This window comes from Larus michahellis, chromosome 1 (genome assembly GCF_964199755.1).
Source record: "Larus michahellis chromosome 1, bLarMic1.1, whole genome shotgun sequence".
In the NCBI taxonomy this organism is placed as follows: Eukaryota; Metazoa; Chordata; class Aves; order Charadriiformes; family Laridae; genus Larus; species Larus michahellis.
The window spans coordinates 57183832-57204982 of record NC_133896.1 but is presented as its reverse complement, the minus strand read 5'-3'; the positions used below and the strand labels follow the sequence as shown (position 1 = coordinate 57204982).

The 21151-nt window shown below is 55.7% G+C and overlaps 1 protein-coding gene across 3 annotated transcripts; it reads right to left on the bottom strand.

Moving 5' to 3' along the window:
- Positions 1 to 3943: 3943 nt before the first annotated feature.
- CARD10 (caspase recruitment domain family member 10) lies at positions 3944 to 20855 on the bottom strand. 3 transcript variants are annotated; one of them, XM_074572722.1, is made up of 21 exons: positions 20760 to 20855; positions 18412 to 18630; positions 17903 to 18040; positions 17248 to 17573; positions 15144 to 15326; positions 14628 to 14783; positions 14374 to 14499; positions 14006 to 14200; positions 13761 to 13907; positions 12874 to 12989; positions 12580 to 12620; positions 11786 to 11906; positions 11091 to 11271; positions 10140 to 10263; positions 9549 to 9789; positions 9173 to 9242; positions 8730 to 8829; positions 8098 to 8256; positions 5751 to 5872; positions 5030 to 5145; positions 3944 to 4783 (listed from the first exon to the last, which is right to left on the bottom strand). In XM_074572722.1, the coding sequence occupies exons 3-21, from the start codon at positions 18030 to 18032 to the stop codon at positions 4576 to 4578; spliced, it is 2862 nt and encodes a 953-aa protein (XP_074428823.1). In that variant the 5' UTR covers positions 18033 to 18040; positions 18412 to 18630; positions 20760 to 20855; the 3' UTR covers positions 3944 to 4575. The 3 variants fall into 3 exon arrangements, with proteins under 3 accessions (XP_074428823.1, XP_074428820.1, XP_074428822.1); XM_074572719.1 differs by lacking the exon at positions 20760 to 20855 and adding an exon at positions 20519 to 20606; XM_074572721.1 differs by lacking the exon at positions 20760 to 20855 and adding an exon at positions 20519 to 20606 and having other exon boundaries at positions 12874 to 12986.
- Between the last annotated feature and the right edge of the window lie 296 nt (positions 20856 to 21151).

Sequence of the window (21151 nt, the reverse complement as noted above, 5' to 3'; positions counted from 1 at the left end):
TGGGATCATCAAGTCCAACAATCAGCTCCACTCTACAAAGTTCTCCCTTACACCATATCGCTTAAAACCACTTAACAACACAAATGAGTCTTAAACACATTCAGGGGTGGTGACTCCACCACCTCCCTGGGCAGCCTATTCCAGTGTCTAACCACTCTTTTCTTTCTGTGAAGAATTTTTTCCTAATGTCCAGCCTAAACCGACCCTGCTGCAGCTTGAACCCATTCCCTCTTGTTCTATCGCTAATTACCTATGAGAAGAGACCAGCACAAGATGATGTTTCCTTTTCCCCTTCCCCAGGCAAGGAAGAGAGGAGGGGTCCCCTCCCAGAGACTCCCACAGGCAGAGGAAAAAACTGGCACCTAGAGCTCCTTCCTTCCACACCCCCCCCACCGCTGGGCAGGGCTGTACATCTCCCCTGTGCCACCTTCACCCCAGCCCTCTGGCTCCCAAAAACGCCAGGAGGGCAGGCAGGGGCCATGACACAGAGCATGCTAAGCCAGTCTTGCATGGAGAAGGCTTTCCCCAGGGATAGGGATATCAGAGATCCTCAAAAGGTGTGAAAGCCCCTCCTAAGACAAAGACCACTGCAGACAGGAAATTTTGGGGTCAGCCGCACAGATTGCTGCATGATGTTGCTGGTTCAGATGGATATGGGGTGGATGACCATGAAGGTCTCCTTCACACTACCTCTAGGCCACTTTACAGAGCAGCCAAGGGGTACAGAGAGGCAACCAGCCCAGGAGGGGGATGATACCCGCACCCCCACCCCAGCTTCCCTGTGGCAGCGTGCGTGGGGACAGCGGGATGGGAGTGCTCTACATAAGCTGCCGAAATCAGAGCGCCTCCTCAGGGAGCTGCAAGCTGTGGGCATCCAATCTCAGCATACAAAAAAAAAATAAAAATAAAAAGTAATAAGATGAGGACCCAGGGGAAACTTGGTGGGGACACAGCTCCATGTGGCAAAGGGCCCCTCTGTGCACATGTCAGATCACGGGACCTTAGAAAAGGGTGTCAGGGCAGGGATCAGGGTCCCTCTGTTCCACACTCCCACCGTGTCTCCAGACACAGGCACTTTCCAGGCACACGGGCAAGACCTCCCCGCAAAGCTAAACCCGTGTGCTCACTCTCCCCAGGACTCAAATGCACATTTTCACCCCAGCCCTGTCCCTGGTACAACTTTTTTCTTTTGTAAGGAAGAAACCACTGAATCCACTTGTCCTCCCTCCTCCCATGTATTTCTTCGAGTCTCCAAGACTCCTGGCCTTCCCCTGAAGCAAGAACATCTCCAGAGCACCTCCCATATCCCTTTGGAGGGTCCCTGCAGGTTTTATTTTTAGATCCCTTTGAATAGTGATGCTTTCTTACACTGATTTGGCGCGGGGGGGGGGGGGGGGGGAGTCATTCACCTTCGGGCCTTACATTACTACAGGGATGCAAAGCTGGTATGACTGATCCGCTGCCTCTGTGCTAAATACTGGGATTGCTCCCATGGCTAGCCACTGCTCCTGAACCAGAAATTAACCTCTCTGAGTGCTTCATCGGCATGCCAGCAGCCCCAGGCAGCTGTAAAGGCAGCTTCCATGGCTCCCAGGCTCCCTGCAGCACCTCCCAGCCCTGGCCTAAGAGAGCATCTGTGAGGGAAAGGGGGGACACAGGCAAAGGATCCTTAGTGACATCCCCAAAAGATGTACAAACATGATTCAAAGCTACCTTACACAGCGCATGGCGCTGGGCAGCGGAACAGGTCAGACCCAACCACGTACGAACCAGAACGCGCCCCATGCTAGAGGTGAGCACAGCCTGCTTCTCGCGCTGTGAGACACCTCTTTTTTCTGGGGTGCCAGGGATGGGGGGGGGGGGCATTTGGTGCCCAATCCTGCCCCGGGATGGGTCTGGCTGACCCATCATCGAGGAAGTGCATGGGACAGAGACCCCATACCGCTGCAGCTCTGCTGGGGCAGGGGGGCAGCGTGGAAAGGGCTGGCGGCTCCCCAGGGCGACACACATGCGCCGCCTTGCCCATCGCCTCTCTGGAGGGAGAAATCTTGCTCTGGGTGACTCCTTACAGGGGCTTGCACAAGGCTGTTACAGCTGGTAATTGGTGCCCAGGGCTGCTAATTACATTCTGCCTGTTACCTAACCCGTGACTCATTCCTCCGAGCAGGCAGCCACCCCCCCAGCGATACAAAGAAGGTGGACTAGGGTGTGCAGGGCAGCGGAGGGGAGGGAGTCAGGTCATTCATGTTTGCCTTGGAGCCCTCTGCCCTGCTTCTCACCCGTGTCCAGAACGAGTTGAAGCTGGATTTTGAAAGCCTCAGGGGAGACAAGAGGGATAAAGAGAGGACCTGGAAGAAGGCTGGGAGCAGGCGAGGCAGTGCCGCCTGCTGCTTGGAGAGCTGGGTACTGCCAACCTGCCTCCCAGCAACCTTCCTCTGCCTCCCTTCCCTCCTGCTGACAACACTAATGCCCCAGGGAGGTGCTGGGGGACATCTGTTTATCTGTGGTGGGGGGAAGGGAATAGCAAGCGCCAAGCTAGGAGCACAGCATGACTATCCAAAATGGGGGGGCTTGCTCGTAACCACCCTCAGCTTAGGCCATAAAGCGGGGTATGGTTTCCAGTGCCAGCAGGGACAGGAGGAGTTGTCAAGCCCTGAATCAGAGTGCCTCACACGGAGTGTTTTCCCTCGGTACACAAGCGCTACTTTTTTTCCCTGCAAAGATGCAGGCTGTAATCTCCAAATCCATGCCGGGGTGGAAGAGAGCTTGCTTTGGGATTTGTCTTCTCATCAGCTCAACAAGAGTCCCACTTTGTTTGCCTGCAGGGCAAGCACCCTCCCAGGGGGCTGGCTGTGCTGGGATGCTCGGGCTGCATCCCCTGGAGTGGATGTCATTTGGGAGTTTTCATCTGGAGCCATGTGTTACAGCGGTTCCCCCTTCCCCAGGAGCAGAGCTGCATCGCTCCAGGGCAGATCTGGGACTTTGCTCTACATTTGAGTGACTGCAGGTTAAAATCTTTTCATTTTCTTTCCTCCCCCCCTTCACTCTCGTCCTCATAAAAGACACAGGCAACTGGTTTAGAGCCTGAAATAACACCTCACAGGGGACCCGTGAAGATCAGCAAGTTAATCTTTGCTCAGAGCTTCGAAAGTGCATGGTACTGGCAGTGCCCTAATCGCAGGGGCAAAGAGGACTTGACTCTCTGGGGCTAGTTGCCCATCTTCTCCCGTTGCCCCCAGGAGCCTTGTGTCCCACAGAGCCTCCCAGAGCCACAGACAACATTCTCCTCTTCCATGCCCCAGCAAAGATGCTCTACCATCCCAACACCACCTCTCTGTGGTGTAGGTGTCCTGGCACCCCTTTCCCATAGCGATTGGTTAGGAGTCAGGACCATGCTAGGGTGGGTGAGCACAGCTGCTGCTACCCAAAGCCTCCATCGTCTCTCTGCCAGAGCCTGAACCCGCACTCGGCCCCATGTCGGGGTGAGAACAGCCCCCATTTAGAGAGGCAAGAGGATGCCCACTCTCGTGGCAGTGTGGCTGGGCTCAGTCTCACTGTTGTCCCCCAGGAGGACAAGGTAGCTGGCTTGTCACTTCACGATAACCAGGGTGCAGAGCGAGGTGAAGCTCTATAGGCCTCAGCCAGACACATCAAGTGAGCTTTTCCCCGGCTTTCCCAGAGCGACCTGGCCAACATCAGCACTAGGGCGAGGCAAGGGACTGAAAAACAGGGGGCAAGTAGAAATGGTAAGGGCTGGGGCTGTGGCACACTCAACCTGTCCTCTCCCCCCACCTCTTGCTGCCCTACGACAGCAAAAGCAGTGCTCCCTCCTCCCCCTGGAGGGCTGGGCAGTTGGGCCTCAGCTAGAGGAGGAGAAAAACACCCCGTCGTGCACCACCGAAACCTTCCCAGTACCACACAAGCCCACAGCCTGACACCCATTCCCATTATGAATGGTATTTAATTCTCCTTTATAGGCGGTTTGCCAATAAAAGGCTCCATTAATAATTTACAAGCAATAAAGAGTACAGCTCCTATAAAACGAGGGTTTGTTGCAAGCTTAGTGTCACTCCAGCCGCGGTGGGGCATTGGCACATGAGCCGTGCTCCCTGTGCCATGGGGCTGGAGGCGAGGTAGACCAGGGAAGAGAGGACCTGAAGTACTCAGTGCCACAGGGCAGTGGACACGGAAGTGATGGGAGAAGGGCTTCAAATGTGTGTGAGATATGCTCCTACACAGCCTGATGCCACACAGTTCCCCATCTGGCAATCTGACTACATACCAGAGACAAGGGCAGCCCAAGGTGATAGGGAACAACCCATGGGGGTGGTTTCCACCGTAACAGTGGAAGACATCTCTCCAATAACATACAGAAAGCTCAGAAAGGCAGCACGTGTTACTCCGTGGCTCTTGGTGGCTTCAAGTGGACCAGAAAGGCTGCCCCTGGGGGCCTTTGCTGCCATCATCCCCTCGGGGAAGAAGGGCACGCTACCTGGAGAAGCTTAGGGAGGCAGGGACCTCCGAGAACATCTCTTGGGGACGGTAGATGGCAGTGCCTGCTCCGCTGCCCCCAGCTCAGTCCTCGCCCTCCTCGATCCACAGTGGGCGGGTTTGCTCCTGGAAGATGCATCCCCGAACCACTTTGGGCAGCTCCTCGGCGTGGCTCCAGGCGTGGGGCTCCACACGGGCCCAGGAGCACGGCAGAGCATGGAGAGCCTGCTCCACACCACGGCACACCTTCAGCACCTCCGAGTCCCGCTGGCCCGCCTTCCCCAGCAAGCTCCTAGAGAAAACACAGGGACAAACGTTACCTTTGGTGTAGGGAGACAGGGTGGCAAAAACACCCAGGAACTCCCTCACACGAACACAAAGCTAATTTTCCTGCCCTTTTTCCCCTCACAGCCACCAACCCCAACACACACAGAGCAAGTGCTCTCTCACCAGTCCTTGTCTCTCTCTCTGAACAGAGACAAGAGCTTGTCTCTCCTCCTGTGACACCCTTCCTCCATGCCTCTCCGTCTTTTCTTACCTGAGTCCTCTAACGTTCTTCTCGGTGACCTCGACATGGATAACGATGGGGTATATTTCACTTTTAATTAGATCCCTCACACTCTGAACTCCCAGCTCTAGTAGACAGTGTTTATTCTGGAAGGGAAATTGAATAGATTTACTGATTAAAATGGAGAAAAAATAACCCCAGCCCCTGACAGTTACATTAAATCAAACCCCACACTGTGAAATATCATTGCTTTTCCAATAGTAATTCCATTAAATGCGGGATTTATGGACAGGGCCAAGAGGGAAGGGGAGAATTAAAGAGAGGGGTCACCCACTCCATCACTGCCAACCCAGTCCCCAAGCCCACCAGACCCCTTGCTCAGCCACAGCCCAGCGTCACATCCCCTTTGTCATCTTTGTCACCCACAGTCCCACATTTCTGTGTGCCCTGAGCAAAGCTGTTGCTGCTTTGGTGAAGATGAGGAATGTGAGAGCAGGGAGGCCACGTCTGCATACAGAATTTCCCACTGCCGCCCCAGTGGATCCCCAGTTGCCATTTCTTTCACCTGAGCTCACAACCCCACAGCACCTGGACCTAAAACACCCTCCAAATTACCCAACCCCCAAGTAAACAACTCCTCTATCGCCACACTGCCCTCACTCTTCCCCCGCTCAGCTGTCCCCTCCTCTCCTCCAATCTGAACGGGGTGCCCCATCCTGGCCCTCTCTCCCTGCATCAAACAGCTCAGCACCTTCTCCATCGCCTCCCGGATCATGCGGATTCGCCCGCTCTCCCTCCGGTCTTGGGGGGCACTTCTAGACACAGGGTGCTCCTGAACGTGGGTAGCGCTGGGATCCCCTTCTGCCAGCTTCTCTGCGAGCCAAGAGGAGACACGAATAGGGAGATGTCAGCCCCTTCTCTCTCCTACACGCATTTTCTGCCGCAGATCCTGCACGTTTGCTGCTGCGCTGATGCTTATCGAGTTCGCTGTTTATGGATTCTGGAGAGCGAGTCTAATTATACCACATTACATGTTGGCATGGATCTCCTGCAGCTTTCCGTGTACAGAACAAGCAAGATATCACAGCTGAAGACAACTTGCAGGGCAAGAGCAGCTCTTGTGTTGCAGTACCACAGCGGCCTAAGCCAGCTCACAGCCATTATCCCCCCTGCCCCGCTGCCAGACTGTCTCACCCCCTCCGTAACAGAGTACGGCAGAAAAATAATCACTTTATTTTGCCAGGTTTGTGATTTATTTTGCAGGCTTTGTGAGCTGCACGGGCTCATAGATGGGTCCAGTGAGCGGCAGGGATGGGGAAGCAAGGGGAGCATGCATCTTGATGCGGGAGAGTGGGAAGAAGGTGGGGAGCAAGCTGAACCTCCTTTTGTCGGTGGCAGCCTGAGCCACCTCCCCCCCTGCTGGGACGCAGAAGGACGGCACCCAGCAGACGAGCCAACGTCAGGCAGGAGAGCAGCGGAGAGGTGATGCTGAGGCAGAGAACCGGGGGCAGAGCCGACAGGACAGCGAGGGCCAGTGTGGTCGAAGCAATGACTGCCAGCTGCCCCCAGTAACTCCCACCAGAAGACAAGACAATGCACACGCGGAGACCCCACTTGGGAGCCACAGGCTTTGCAGCCCAGCATGGATGAAGCAGGCTCTGGGCTCTACCTGCAGCCCTAAGCAGCTGCCCATGCTACCACTGAAACATGAGCTGGGAACCTAACGAGGCTTTTAGGAGCTGCTCATCCCTAAGGTAGAAAGAAAGTAATGAATTTAAGAGAAAATCTGTTTAGAATTGGATCCAGAGCACTTTCCAGCTCTCTCAAGCCCCAGGCTGGCTGGGCATCCACCGCTACCTCTGCCTGGTGGCACAGGTACTTCCCAGGTAGAGCTGGATCCTGCAAAGCCATCTGCTTCCTTTGGGGGCAGCAGGCTCCTGTGGAAGCTCAGCTGGCTTCTACTAACTGCACTGGCTTGGGAGTTCTCCAAGGGAAAATACAGACAGCAAAGCAAAGAGGAACAGCTCGAGGCGCCCAGATCACCTTCCTTCCCTCGCAACAGGCAAAACTGACAGGGGAGAAGTTTTGCCCTCGGTGTAAAGTCTCTGGCTGTAGAAATGGCTTCGAAGCATGTCCCCCATGCAATGTGAGGGGGACCCTGCAGGGGGCTCAGCAGGCCAGGATATACGGCCGAGTTACTCCGATAAGAAGCCCAGCGGCCAAACTTTGTGGAGACATCTTTCTTCAGCAAACCAGAGACCTTTCACTACCTCCATCACCAGCCCCCCCAGAAAACATACCAACTAATTTTTCAGTCCTGCAGTTGGCAAAGGGAGAATTCTAAACACAGGGAAAGGAGAGAGATGGAGAAGGGAGGAGGAAGGGAGGAAGGAGGAGTTCTCCTCTATGAAAATTCCCCGTGGGGAAAAAAAGCCCTTTCCCCAGCAGCCTCTGCAGTGATGTGTCAGCCTCACGCTGCTGGCAGAAGGGAGAGAACAGCAGCACCAAGGCTGGATCCTCTTGTCGCTGAAGAGGAAGAACTGGTATGAAGTCAACCTGCAGGTGCCACCTCAGCCAGAGGTTTCATCTCTGGGAAGAGCCATCCAGAGCAGCAAGGCAACAACACCGCCACCAACTCAAGAGAGAGAAGAGAGAGAATTCCCATGACCCAGGAGACCAGAAGGGCGGGCTGGCTTCCTTGTGAGCCAAAAGGATAGAACACAGTTAAAAATAGGAGGGAACGTCTTGCAGACACTCAGCCCAAAAAGGTGACCTGTCAACGGGTATTGTCTGGGAAGACTGAGAGACCCCCACACTTAGCCACTGAAGGGACACCTCATGTCCTCTCCAAGAGTCCCATGAGACCATGTCTCATGCTTCCAGGACTAAGAGCACCTCTTCCCTGCATTGGACTGACTAAGGTCCCCACAAAAGTGACATCCTCAAGCAACATCTTGGCTTTCCACCAATGGCTAAGTAGTGGAAGGAGATTAAAGGGGAAAACAGCCCTGGGAAGTAGAAGACTTGTGTACTCTACCTCACGCAGACACAGACTCCTACAACAGTCTGGGACATGTCAACCACTTATTGCTGCCTACCTGCTGGGCACACGTGGAAGTCCAGGCGAGAGGTGGGCAAGTCCAGCAGGTTCCTGATGAGCCGTGGTGCAATGCAGTTAGGCGACAGCACCACAGGACGGGGTGTCTTGACCACCACAGGGCGCACCAGGCTGTAAGGCTTCAGGCTCACGTCTGGGTCTGGAAGACAGGAATGAAGAAGAGAAAGAGAAAGGTGAGAACATGGGAGACAAGGCTGCCACTAGCCCACAGACCATCCTGTTTTTCCTGTACCGTCCCCTCATCCTGACTCATAGAGGCACCTACCAACCATCCTGTGTCCCAGGAGAGATCCTACTCTGGTTACCACACTCACCCACAGGCAGATACCCTGGCTGTAGCCCCCCTTGCCCATTTCCTGGGACTCTCTTGAGTTACACACTAGTTTATTCTCCACAAAAAGTTACATGACCCAAAGAATCACAGAAGCAATGGAAAGCTCCATAAAGCCTAGGAAAAGGAGCATGGGCCTCCCAAAATCGCATTTGCAGGGTTATAAGAGGGATCCTGGGCAAAGAGACTGAGGCATCCCAGATGCCAATGTCCCTTCAGTGCCCACAGGAGACAACTGTGTGTCCAAGGGTGATGGGGCAGGTGCAGGGGTAACAGCTCACCTGAGCAGGGGTCCAGCCACAGCTGCTGAGGGGGCTGTTCTGGGCTCCTCTGCGGTTTGGATTTCACCAGGCGCAGTTGGTCCAAGGCCCGTTTCTTTAGCTGAAGAGAAAGTGAGGGCAATAAGACCGAGAACATAGACCATTTCACACACAGAGAGCTGGCTACAGAACACCCGCTGGCAAAGGGAATGGAGCACACATACAAAAAGCATGGGGCCGTGTCTGCCACCCATCAGGTTCAGTCTGGGAAGTGGGAAGGGGGTAGGAAAGCACCCACAGAGCAGTAACACTGCCTGGGCTGTAAGCCCTGATCTTCTTGCTAACCCAGCTGCCACCTCCATACGTGTTGATTTACCAACAGAGTGGGGCAGAGTGCATGCCGAGGTGGTGGGGTGGCCATAGGCACACACACACGGCTCTCCTGGCTGGCTTCTTTGGCTTACATTATTTCTGTGGCCCCTCTGCTGCCCAGGTATCTGGCCCTTCTCCTGGATCTTCAAAAGCTGGTGAGCCCTGAAAAGACAGAGAGGTTGCCCTCAAGCAACACTAGAGCCCACAGGGACTGTAGCCTGCTGTGACCCTCTTCACCAAACCCCAGAGAGACCTGCTGAAGCATGGGCATGTCAAAGCCCTCACTCAAACTCCCAGTCTCTCAAGGGCACCCAAACACTACTGCACTGGTCCCCCATTCAAGGCTTGGGCAGCCCACGCTACCAAGAGGAAAGTCCCCACCCCTCAGGACTCCTAGGGGATGCTCACCACAGAGAAATGGGGTTGGTACCTCAGGTACCCCCCTGCCTTCCTCCTCACCCTGGTTACCTGCTGTAGTTGGGCACTGTCCCCTTGTCCAGGTCCCGCATGGTCAAGGGATCGACACGGGAGCAGTACCACTCCAGCCGCCCTTTGTGCATGGTGTCTGTGACATGGAGGATCTCCCGACACTTGACGCACAATGCATAAGGGTCTGATGACTCCAGGAGGGACAGGTTGGTGCGTACGTAGAATGAGTCTCCAGAAAACTTCTTCCCTTCTTCTAGGGCTTCCCGTAGAGGCTGGTATCCTGCAGCAGGAAACATAGGTCACCGGTGCGGACATAGGAGACAACCATCACCAACAAGATAGACAGGTCTCCAGCACAGCTATGATGCTACAGATTGGGGTGCGGGATGCAGAGGAGGCAAACAGACAGGAGGTCTGTACTTCCATCCTGTAACTCAGAGGATGCACATGTCACACCAGACAGGGAAAGCTACCGGAGCTACGGCCAACCCCTGTATCAGAAATGGTGGCCTAGGACCAAACAGGAGAGGAGAGAGAATAACTGATATTTACCTCCAGGGCTGGGTGGAGGGTCTGGAAAGGGAGGCAGAGAGCTCAGGCTCAAAGGAGACCCAGCTGCCAGGGCCTTACCTTCCAGGTCCAGCTGAAAGACGAGACTAGAGGGCTCATCCCAATGCAGCAGGCTCAGGTAGGCAACCTCCCGCGTGCAGTTCTCTAGGGAAAGCACCTCTTCCTTCAGCGACGGCACTCTCAGCTGGCAAGGACCCAATGCCATTAGACCTAGGGGCTGGAAGAGCAGGTTCCCCCCCCGGCAGCTCCCTCACCCACCAGGGTTATACAAGAGATGTCACACAGCAAGGCAGGTCCAGGGAGAGCTCTACCCGAGGACAAGGCATCCTCAGTCTGCCTCTGGTTCCCTCATCTGCCTCTGAAACGCCCGCTGCCAGCCACCACCCAGTCTGGAAGCCGGGCTGCTGTGAAAGCAAACATGCGTGCATGAACGCATGTGGGAGTGGGGGTGGGAGAGCTGGTTTATTTTCAGTTACAGGTGGGATATTAATTCAAGTAGCGTAGCCGTATTTCAAGTGGTGTCTTTCTTGCCAAAACAAACACCCTTCCCTCCCTCCAGGAGCTTTCTTCAGAGCAATTATTCTCTGTAGCTCAAGAGGGTCATGAAGGCCTGAGAAACCTCGCTCCAAAATTGATCGCTTCGCAACAGACACGTGCGGGATGCAAACTGTTCTGACATATTACAAGGTGACAGACAACTCCAGGGACATATAGCCACTGTTGCCTTAATCTGCGTGACTCCTTTTTGTTTCTCCCCTCCCACAGCTGAAGGAAATGTTTCAGAAAGCCACAGCATTTTTACATGCACAGGTACACTCAGGTGCCATGACACTTGGATGGGTGTTTGTGCCGCATAAAGCTCTGGGCAGGGAGCAGTCCCGCGAACCAAGAGAAATGGAGGTGGACTTCAAGCTGGGTAGTGGTCAGCTTGCACTGGGGAATCACTCCGCACTCCTTGCGTCATGCCAAGTGCCTTGCAAACCCACAAAGCAAGCCCATTCCCAGACTCACCTCAATGAGTCGGCACCCTTCCCGGAGTCCTGCATCCTCGACCCGTGAGCCTGGCTTGACCCACTGGACGTAAATCCCTGTCATGTTCCCTCCAAGGATGGAGATGTCTGCTCCAAGCCTCTTCTCCTGGGGCGAAGGGTTGCTGGGGTGACCCATACTAGTGAGCTGCACCACCAGTGACCTGGCAAGGAGAAACGCCAAGTCCAGCAACTGAAATTTGCTGCCTTTTCTAAGGACTGGTCCCCCAGGCCTTGTGTCCAGCTACAGGGTGTTTATGGTGCTGAGCACTGCGGTACAGAGCTCATGATTCACAGCCATCACCAGGGCACACACACAGAGCTTATGAACCCCCACGACCCATTCCACCCCACCAGCCCCAACACCAAAGCCAAGCTGGGCTCCCACGGTCCTGTCCCTACCTAGACAGATGTGTTTCCAGCCCAGGAAAACATCCCCAGCCCTGCCATAACATATGGAACAGCACACACACACAAAAAAAAAAAAAAAAAAAAAAAAAAAATGGAGTCCTGCTAGGAAGCAAGGACTATAAGATCTTCATTTCTCTCCTCTCCCACTAGTGAAAGAGCCCTCAAGGGGGGAAGGTAGAAGGGTCTCCCAAACATGGTCCCCCAGCACCACGAAATGTCCCCCCAAGCTGCCGGCTCAGAGCGCCTAGCTCAGAGAGCAGCAGTCACCTTCTAGTGACCTCCTTGCGGCTGGGAAGCGTGGACAAGCAGATCTCCGACTTCACCCTGGTGTAGGTGCTGCTGGAAGAAGAGGAGAAGGCCCCAAGCGAGGCACTAGCAAAACCACTGCCTAGGAAAGAGAGCAAGAAGGAGAGAGAGGGCACGTCACCTCTCCGAGCACCGCAGGGAGCTCACGTTCTCGGGGTGGAAAGGGTCTGTCACCCTCTCCTGGGCATTTTCTAGCATCTGACTGGGAAATTGAGGCTGCAGGGAGGCTTTGAACGGTCACCCTCCTGGAAAGGGTTTCCCATGGCTCCAGAGAACAAGCAAATCTTCGCTCCTTTCATCAGCATTTCAGTCAGAAGGCAGCAGCAGCAAGGAGCACCTGGATGTGCCTGGAGATCAGCCACCAGCACCCACCACAGAAACTGCCAGCACCAGGAGCTCCACTCTAGGAGATTTACAACCCATCACCCACGTAGTAGCAGATGAAGGGAATACCCAATAACACCCCAGGGCAAAGGCATTTCTCTCTTCTGTTACCTACTCCCCCAACTCCACATCAAGTTCTCCATGAATTTAACAGACCTGCTCTGCAGAGGAAAAGCCTGGTTTTCCAGCTACTGTGCCTGGCAAAGCACACGGGGATGTGTGGGTCCATAGCACCCTGCTATGGGCACAGGACCCTCACAATGAGCTGCACAAACCACAGACATGAGGCAGGGTCAGTTGTCCAACCCCTCTCCCCACAGCCACCACTTCTTTTTAGCTAAGCCCTTTGGGGAAAGCCCTCACCCTGGTACCTGTTGCATCTTCAATGCTGCTAAAGGAGCCACAGGACAAGCTACAAAGGAGACACAAAAGGGAGCTGTGAGGCAGCAGCTTTTCCAAAGCCTGTTTGTGTCCCGTTCTCAACCCTGTCCCCACAGCCTTCCCCCACCCTCCAGAAGCACCCTCCCAGCCAGCACGCAGCTCCCAGCCAGCCTTCCCACTCTCAGTCCCCACTCCAGGTTCCCTTCTCCCCTGCCAGCCTGCTCTCCCTGGCCCCCACAACCCCCACAGAGGACACACAGCCTCAAGCAACACACAGTAATCACCTTTTGTAGGGCATGCACCTATCTTCCCGCTGCCGACGGAGGATGGAGCCGATGCAGGGAGGGAAAGGGAAGGTAGAAAGGCGGTTGATATCCTTCTCGCTGTCAGGAGTCACCTCCTTGGGCAGAGTGAGAGAGAGACACCTGCTAACACCAACACCCAGCACCACCTCGCCCTCGCTTCAGGCCAGGTTGCAAACAGCTCCTCGGGTACCACATGGCTCTTCAGGGACCAACCACCTCCCTCCAAACACCCAGGGGCACCTTGTTTTCCCAAGGAGAGAGCATGGATGGAGATGCATGACGCTGCGTCCCCATCTTTTTGCAATGTACAAGCTGTGGGAGTTGTAGCAGATGAAGGGAATATGAAACCTTGTCCTCATATCTCACTTATAGCCACCACACACCCAGAAGTGTGAGTAACCTGTGGGACCGCCCATTTTAGGGTGCTCTAGAATGACAGTTCAAAGAATCAAAGGAAAGAACCTGGCTCCCTTAAAAACAATACGATGCTGCTACAGAATTCAAAAAAGCTGGGATTTCTTCCCCAGCATGTGAAGATTCAACAGCTTTTTGGGGAGGATAACATCTTGCATGAGGCTGTTGATTTCTAGGGTGTCATATGGGATGAAGACAGTTTCGCTTCCCCCTCTTTCCTACCCAGCTGAGCGCTGCACACTTTGGTGCAGCACTGTCTGGTTTGTCAGAAACTGAGAGAACAAAGCTTTGTGCCTGGGATCTGTCCCGCCTTCCACACCACCCCATGCCCAGTCTTCCACCAAGTTACAGCCCCACGATGAACCTGCTCCAATGCCTCTGTGCCCTTCCAGAGCAGCATGGGTCACCGATGACCTCTACTGAGGGTCAGCCTCTCATGGTCAAGCGCTCACCATGCTCTGAATGGCCGAATCCCCTGGGAACGGGATAGCAGAAACCCCCAGTGCATCCACAAGTCCAGTCGTAAAGCTGGTAGGGTTGTCTACGAGGCTCCAGGTGCTGCTGACGTTGGAGCAGAGGGAGTAGGAAGAGCTGCACATCTGGGCGAGAAGGGACTCCATCATCCCATTGCGTCCCCCAGAAATCAGCCCTGACCCCTCTGCCTTCTCTGTTCCCCCTTCTTTCTAGCCGTCCTCACCTTGCTCAAGCTGCGTCTGCCTTGGCACCGCTCCAGCTGTGCCTCCAGCGTGCTGTTCAGCCCTTCTGCCTGGCTCAGTTTGCTTAGGAGCTCGTCCCGTTCCTCCTCCAGGGCCCGCACACGTTTGCGGTACTGGTCCTTCTCGATCAGGCTTTGGGAGTATTGTAGCTGCACCCCATCACGGCTCTGGATTGCCTGCAAGGAGCCAGGCTGAGAGTGAGAAGAGGCAGAGAACCGCGCTACTAATCCACACCTCCTACCCTGGCATGGATGGAGAAGATCCACTGGGGAAGGAGGGGACATCCAGAGCAGAGACAAAAGCCCCGGTCCTGCTGGGAGGTGGAGAGCCAGAGCGGAGAGCAATTTACCTGGTCCCGCTCTTTTTCGATCTCCTCCAGCTGCAGCAGCACTGTGTTCATCCGATGCTTGTAGAGATCACAGTCTTTCTGCAGCGTCCGGTATTTCAGCTGCAGATCTTCCACCTCCTGGAGGTACTGGCAACAGCAAGCAGCAAGCATTAGCCCTCCTGGAAGTGACCGCTGTGGCTTCCCAGCCCCCTCCCTCCCCTCTCTTCCAGGCCCTGGTCAGTGTGTGGGGACAGGGGCATTGATGGATGCTCTACCTTATCCCTCAGCTCTTCGGCCCACTGCAGTTCGTTCTGCAGGGAGTTGAGTTTCTGGCAGAGATCCTGCCGGTCGTCTTGGGCTTCCTTCCAGTCATGTTCCAGGATGTCCAGCAGGATCTGCTCAGAGCCTGGCACTGGGCCCTCGCCGGGCGCCTAGGAGGCAAGAGGGTACCATCACTGCACCACAAGTACCAAAGGGAGCACCAGACCAGGGCAGTGACAGGCAGACTGGCAGAACTGCCACCATCACTTCCGCATTAATCGACTGGGTGCTCCAAGGCACAAAGTCACACTTGTGACCATATCCGAGAGTCACAGAGCTGGAAACAAGGACCCATCACTACCCAGACCCAGAAGCAATGTCAGCCACCACAGCCAAGCAATATGCTCAGAGGAAGGGACAGGCCAGACCGGGACACTGATTTCCCCCATCGTTCCAGTGCCCATGTCACCAGCACTGACGGTGCCCCAGGAAAGGAGATGACCTGGAGCCTGCCATGCCCCGCCAGGTACCTGCAACATGCCCTGCAGCTCCTGCAGCGACGCCGTGAGCCGCTGGTTCTCAGCCCACAGCTCGGACACAGTGTCGGGGTGGCCCCGCTCCTCCGCCTCCCGCTGGGGCGGTGTAGATGCCTGTTTCCGCAGCAGGCTGCACTCCTCCTCTAGGCTGGTCACTTTGCATTTCAGGTGGTCCACCTGCAACCCAGGGAAGGAACACAGTGTGACACACAAGGCCCTGCACCTCTGCCTTCGCCGGAGAGTGAAGCAGAGAGGACGCTGGGCAGAAGAAGGGCCCAGAGGCGAGGAAAGCAAGGGCTGGGCACCAGCTGAAGGACTATCCTACTGTTGGTCCAAGGTTAGTGTAGCTGCACACAAAAGCTTTTTGCCTGCAGGGCAGAGGAGGAAGATGTTCTTGCGTAAGCACATTCAGTCTCAGGATCCTCTCTTGGTGCAACAATTTTCTTGCCACCTTGGGGCATCCTCACTGCAGCTGGCCTTGACCCTGGGTGGACCTGGGACCTCTGCTGCGCCGCCAGGGCCAGCAGCTGTGAGTCCCTCAAAGGCTTCCCAGCTCCTAGAACAGCTGAGAAATTTGCAGCAAAAAAATCCGCTGGAGGCTATCCAGTGCGGGGAGGTGACCTCTGGCCTTGGAAGCATTTGCGGCTCAAACTGCTGGAGGCTGCAGGGTACCACAGATGCATCATCCCACCCTGCCCTGCCCTCACACTCCTCCACCAACACGTCACTGGAGACAGGGGAGCTCAGTTACTTTTAGGAGAAAGGGAGGTCCTCACAGACCTGTAACGACTGATGAGGTTGATCAGAGAACCAGTTTCACAGCCAGGTAAGGCTTTGAAAGCAAACGGGGCAGAGGAAACCTATCAAAGCCACGGAGCACTTAAACAGCACTGCCAAAATTGCCAAGGGAACTGGATTACCTCTGCAAATCTGCCCAAAAAGACCCAGAATGACTTTCAGGGACTGGTCACTTCTGGACCCTGGAGCCAGGAGAAGACAGGCTGGGACCTGGTGGCCCACCCTGCTTCCAGAGGGATTTCTCCACCCCAGAGTCACCCGCAAGCACTTCGCCTCCTGCTCAGAGGAGGCCCAGGGGAGCTGGCATGGGCGCAGGAATACCGGATAAAAGGTAGGGGAGGATCCCGGGACTGTCAGAGCAGGATGAGGAATGAAAGATAACCGCTGGGCTGCGTGAAAGGTCCAGGCCCAGACTGGTGGGGGGAATGCCAGAAGGCAGCAGAGCACCAAGGAAACTGGGTTATTAATAGGTTCAAGGTAGGGCTGTCCTTGCCCAGGCAGGAAATGGGCGCGTGTTTGCTGGAGGTGAGAGCTTGGCAGCTGGAGTGCAGTGTCATGAATTCCTTCAGGTATGCGGCATGAGTCTCCCAAACGTCATGAGACGAGGAGGCGGTGGAGAAAGGCAAGGAGGGGGGAGGCAGAGCCTGGGCAAAAACACTCCTATGAACATCAGGGCGGGCTGGGCAGCTCCAGGCAGCACACGCAGGCACCCAGGGCCCCGCATGCAGGTGGCTGCACAGCCACCATCCTCGCTAAAGAGAGGAAAACGCAAGCCCTTTCCCAGGGAAGGAGTGAAAAAGACAAACACGCAGCTCAATAGAATCAGCTGCCTGCTGCGTGCCTGTGCTGCCCGGACACAGTGCCGGCACCCATCAGCAGAGCAGGCAGTGCAGGACAGCGAGCAGATGCAGGAGAAGACAGGGCATCTCATGGTACCAACAGCCAGGCTGAGAGCCGAAGGATGCTGGGGAAGTCATCGCCCTGGCAGCTCATCTGAGGAGCTGGTTCTGGCTCCTCTAGGTAATGTATCTCCAGCTGCAGCAGGAGCTGGTGATGTAACTCCAGCTGTCCCAGGGTAGTGGCCAGCCTCCCATGCCATGCCCATAGCTTGGATGCTCTGCCCTCCTCAGAGCACGCTCCCCATCAAGAACAGGGGCACACATCCTGACACCTGTCCCACCTGCCATCAGCTCCTTCATGCCCATTGGCCACCACGCATGAACATCCACATGCATCCCCTCTCGGCCATCAGACGCCTACCACCTCCCACCGCCCACCCCTGAGCTCCCTGGGGCCATACCACCAGCTGCAGGTCCCGGCTCCGCAGCACGGCCATGTTCTTCTCCTCACAGAGCTGCGCGTAGCGCATGGCCATCATGTAGTTCTCATCCTTCAGCCTCAGCAGCTCCACGCTGTTGGTATCCCACTCCTCCCTCAGCCGCTTGCAACGCTCCTGCACCTTCAGGAGCTCCTGCAGCTGCTGTTCCATCCGGGCCTGCTCTTGCTCCAACGCCTGGTTTTTCACCTGGAGCTGGTGCTCCTTCAGCAGGTGCTCCTTCCGCTGAGCCCTCACCTTCTTCACCTCCATCATCAGAAACTGAGTTAGTCCCTCAGGGCCTTCCTCATCTGGGGGGAGACAAAGGAGAATCATGTCCTGGCTGCTGAGACAGAGGTAACCCTAAAAAAAGCAACCCAATGCTGTTTTCCGTCAAGGGGGGCCAAGCTCTCCTGTGGGTTTGCAGCACTTCTTGTCCCAGCCTTATGGCACCATGGTCCATCACACATGTACATACGGTCCCCTCCCTTCCAGAGCACAGAGCTGTTGGGGTTCCAGAGCACAGGGTTGTGTTGCGCACAGGCAGCGTGAACCAGGGCTTTATACAGGCACATGGACAGATTTCTGGCCCTTCCCACACAAGCCGCAGTTGAAGAGGGAACGGAGCACCTCTCCCTACCCAGGATCATAGAGCAGCGCTGGGCTGGCTCCCTCCCCGTCAGCCGGGTGTAGTGCTCTGGGTAGTAAAACTCTAAAGCCTCCAGGAAGGCTTCATAGCCTCGCTTCCCACGGCGCCGGAGGATGTCCATCAGGTAACCTGAAAGAAGGGATAAAGAGCTAGGATGAATTCCCTGCAAAACAGAGAGAAAACAGCATAGACCAGCTTTGTGATACGAAATAGCGTCTCCACCAGTTCTGCTTCCATCCACAGGAACAGGAATGGCCAGAAGAGGGAATGGGGTGGGAGCACTGCCTTCTTCTGTGTGCTCCCAGGGGGAGGCCCACAGAGGATGAGAGGGAGGTCTGGCTGCAGAGCATCTCAAAACCCAACAAAGTCGGCGTAGCACTGCAGCAGGAAGGACCAGGAGGCCACAACACCACATGCTGGGTAACATTCACTATGTGTCAAAACCAGGTTGTCCCACACAAACCAGACCCATCTAAGTGCAATTTTATGCTTTCTCCCACCTGTCTGGTTGCTTTTGCAAGGGAATCGGCATGAATTCAGCACCTCCTCCTCATCCTGCTCGTCTATCACGCGGCACTGGCGCAGGTATGGGGTGAGCTTCGCAGGGTTCAGGGAGCGGGTCAGCTGGTGCCGTGCACTCTCAATCTTCTCCCAGATGGTGTCTTCTTCCTCCTCTTGCTCCGAGAGGCTGCAGGCTTGGAGAGAGGCATTCTCCAGGGCTGGGAGGACAAAAGGAAAGAGATCTGAGGAATGATGGAGAAGCACAGATGAGCAGGCACGGGAGAACATGAGTCGAGGTATAAGCCTGCAATTGATTCAATAGTCTTACAAATGGGACTCAGAAACATCAGAAGCCATTTTACATACAAATCAGTCCAGCAGGATCTTGAGTGTCCACCCAGGGCCTTAGATATGCAGGAGGCAGAAGGCAGTGGTGCACAAAGAACTTAGGAGCATACACAGTAGGAAGTCTAGACAAGAAGTCATCTTCATCCCTGAAGCACTCTTAAATTCCCCCGACCCTCACACATCTTCCCTTTTTCCCCATCCCTGACAACGAGAAATTCTCAGGACTAAGAATTTTCACAGCCTGGGACATGGTCTCATACTGGGGCTGGAGAGGAGGGTTTCCCTGGGGATCCATTTGCCCTGTGCATGCCCCAAGCATAGTTCCCCTGGGACCTTCCCATGGAGCACCTTGGCTACAGGTACTGGAGCCAAAGAGGAGTCACAAAAGCATATCTTCCATACATCTCTGTGGAGCCCTGGAAATACGTAGCAACAAGGCAATCTCTCTGTCAATCAAATAAAGCAAGAGTGAGCCCTGAAGCCAATGGACTGAAAACCCTGAGAGCAGTGGTGAACCTGCTCCATTAAGTCCTACAAGCTGTGATGGAGCAGGTACGTGCAAGGAGCTGTGTATCAACTCAACTAGCATTATCTATTTTCGCTTGAGAAATAAAATCTGCTTCACAGGCCACCACAAATTCTTTTAGCTGGCAAGGCAAGGCACAGCAAATGCCTTCTGAGACCTAGAAGCCACCTCTCTTCCCCAGTGTGCACCATCACCTGCCGCTCTGGTGGTGGCATCAAGTCCAGCTGTCCTACCCTGGCCACACAAACATCCACAGGGACAGTGCAGAGGTTCACACTGCCTGAAGGCAGAGGGAAGGAAATCTCCCGCTCTTTTTTCTTTTCTTTGGGTTTTGGATTTTTTTCTTTCTTTTGGTGAGAATGATATCACGCGATTTCAGACAGCCAACTAACACAGCAAGGAGGATGGCTGAGACAGCTGCACAAGAAGTTAATCCTCCAAACAGAAATATGGGAGGCTTAGGGTCTGCTGGATGAAGGATAATAGGAAAAGAGAATCGTTGAATCCACAAAAGATACTCAGGTGTCTGATTTCCAGCACCAAAGGGCTTAGGAGCCTAAATACCGATACAGATCTGGATCCTCCTAAGTTGAATAAAGAAAACAAACTGCGTTTCTTGCAGAAACTGATCTTTCTCATTTGGGACAGGCTCGCTCGCCACAGGGACACAAGTATGCAGAAGAAGGATGCAACAGCAGGTCCCAGAAGTTGCTCTGTTTCGAGCTCCACTCCTCGGTGGCAGATTTATGCCTTTAAACCAAAGGGTTTCTCCAAGAAACCCAAGCCGGCTGTGCAAGCAGAGACCAGCTTCTCGGCAGAGAGAGAGAGAGAGAGAAAGCGAAGGGGTCTGGGAGACGGTACCCCTCCTCCCGCCCGGGGTACCCCCTCCTCCCGCCCGCCGCGGCCCCTCCAGGCCGGGGGGCCAAGGGGGGAGGCAGCGCTTCCCCTTTCGGCCAGCCCGAAGACTCTCTTCGAGGAATGGCGAGCGGGAGGCCAGCCCCGAAGAGGCGGCTGGGAAAGAGGAGGAGAAGGGGAGCAAACATCCCGCCACCACCCCTAGAGACCGGGCGAAACCCCCGCCCCCGGCCGCCCCGAAGCGATGCCGACGGGCGCGGCGGCAGCTGCCTGAGCGGGAGAGGGGACACAGAGGGGCTGCGCCGCCCCCGAGGGCTCCGCAAGGCCCGGGGGAGAAGCGCCCGAACCCCGCTGCCGGCCGGGGGCTCGCCCCTTACCCGCCATCCCCGCCGCCAGCCGGGCTGCCCACCGCTCCGCTCCGCGTCCCGCTCCGCCGCCGTCTCGCCGCCCCGGCAGGTATGTCTGAAGCGCTCTCCCCACCCCGCTGCACCTTCCCTCCCTTCCTCCCTCCCTCCTCCAGCCGACTGGGAGGGAACTGGCAACCCCCCCCCCCCCCGCCCCGGGCAATGGAGAGCCCAGCCCTGCCCGCCCGCCCCCGGGGGTCGCGGTGGCACTCACCGGCGGGACGAAGGCGGCCTCTTTCCCCGGCCTCTCCCGCTTTCGGAGACCCTCTGGCTACTCCTCACCTGAGCGAGTTGAGGAAGGGTTTTTTTTTGTGTGTGTCCCGTCTTTCCCGCCCCCCCCCCCTCCCCTCGCCCCGCTTAGCCCCGGGATGGAGCTGCTCTCCGGAAGGATGTGGCTCGCCAGCGACTTCTCTTCCGAAACACACACGGCTTCACCTCCCGACAGACCGGCGGGGGAAGGGGTGTGCTCCGCTTGGCCTCCCAGCCGGGCCCTGCCCGGGCCAGGCGGGTATCTCTCTGGGCAGGGTGCAGCCTCCCCAGCTGGGAAGTGCTTAAAGAAGAGCTTTTTTGGTTCAAGGGTTCCAGAAATTGTAGCCTGACCACCCC

Excerpts from the sequence above, each read along its gene's own strand:
- CARD10 (XM_074572719.1), bottom strand. Across the intron at positions 10,264-11,090 it reads AAGGGTGCCGACTCATTGAG|CTGAGAGTGCCGTCGCTGAA; the intron begins GTGAGTCTGGGA and ends GGTCCTTGCCAG. Across the intron at positions 9,790-10,139 it reads CTTTCAGCTGGACCTGGAAG|GATACCAGCCTCTACGGGAA; the intron begins GTAAGGCCCTGG and ends TTCCTGCTGCAG.